We start from the raw sequence: 1,016 nt of genomic DNA, 5'->3' as shown, positions 1-1,016 counted from the left end.
CTGTAGCCCCAGCTACAGACCTCTGCTAGGGGAACCCCACAGGCATTTCCCACCTGACCCACGACACCTGCCTAGCCCACCGGCATGTACGCAGCAGCGCGTGCACAGCTGCACCCAAGGGACTTGGACACCAAACTGTCCGTAGTGTTTAGGAGGATACGTTGTTCTTTAGCAGTGCCAGATCACATTACAGATTTCGCCCCAAATCTGTATAACCGGAAGAACAGGGTCTCCAACTGATGACTCATCTAGGTCTTACCTCATACTGGGGATAGCATGGTAACCCAGTCTGAACTCCAGACTCTCTCTGGCAGGGCACCGTTCGATCATTTTTTGCCCAACTGCATGCATATGTTCCAGGAGCTCAAGATGGTCCCTGGTGACTGACTTCAGGCTTGAAATGGGGTCCCATGGTAAGATAAGCCAGTGGTAACGTGCTTTGGGATATTTATCCTTAATGACTACAGTCTTTTCATCTTTGTAGACCTTGAAAAACAAATAACTAGATTATTGACTGAAAGTTAAATATCTTATTCATATAAGGACTATATTTAGTGGATTTTGAGATGTTACCCATCTGCATGTCCCATTGTGGTTGCAGAAGTCCCTAAGCACACATATGTGTTGCTAGTCCAACTGGGACTGCAAGGAAAAAAGCCAGGAAAGATTACTAGATGGGGAGAAATATCAAGCAGCAGAGAATTCCACTTCAAGGAGGACTTTTGGTGGAACTAAGTTGGTCGAGGATATGCGCCCTCTTCCATACCGTGCACCAGGCAGCTACAGAGAGATGTTCCAGCATCCCTCTTTATTTACTTTAAGGAAAAAGCCTTCTATTCTCACCTAGCAGTTAAGTTAACCATTGCTACAGGTGGATATCAACTCTCTTGAAAATCACCTGGACTCAGATACCAGTGAGGTCTAGGAAACTCTGCTTCCATCAGGCTACATTCAAGCTTTGCGGTCACTGAAACAAAAATCATGGCACTGTGCTCAATACAGAGCACGCAGGAATG

The 1,016-nt window shown here is 46.2% G+C and overlaps 1 protein-coding gene across 2 annotated transcripts in view; it reads right to left on the bottom strand.

Moving 5' to 3' along the window:
- Positions 1–1,016, bottom strand: part of APTX (aprataxin) — a 10,760-nt gene that overhangs the window by 1,386 nt on the left and 8,358 nt on the right. For both annotated transcript variants that reach the window (XM_009328938.1, XM_009328939.1), the window contains exon 6: positions 260–486. In XM_009328938.1, coding sequence (XP_009327213.1) covers positions 260–486 — 227 coding nt within the window. The remainder of the gene's footprint in view (positions 1–259; positions 487–1,016) is intronic.

This window comes from Pygoscelis adeliae, unplaced genomic scaffold (assembly GCF_000699105.1).
Source record: "Pygoscelis adeliae isolate BGI_AS28 unplaced genomic scaffold, ASM69910v1 Scaffold127, whole genome shotgun sequence".
In the NCBI taxonomy this organism is placed as follows: Eukaryota; Metazoa; Chordata; class Aves; order Sphenisciformes; family Spheniscidae; genus Pygoscelis; species Pygoscelis adeliae.
Note: the sequence above shows the minus strand (reverse complement) of the source record. Positions and strands in the feature narration are given on the sequence as shown.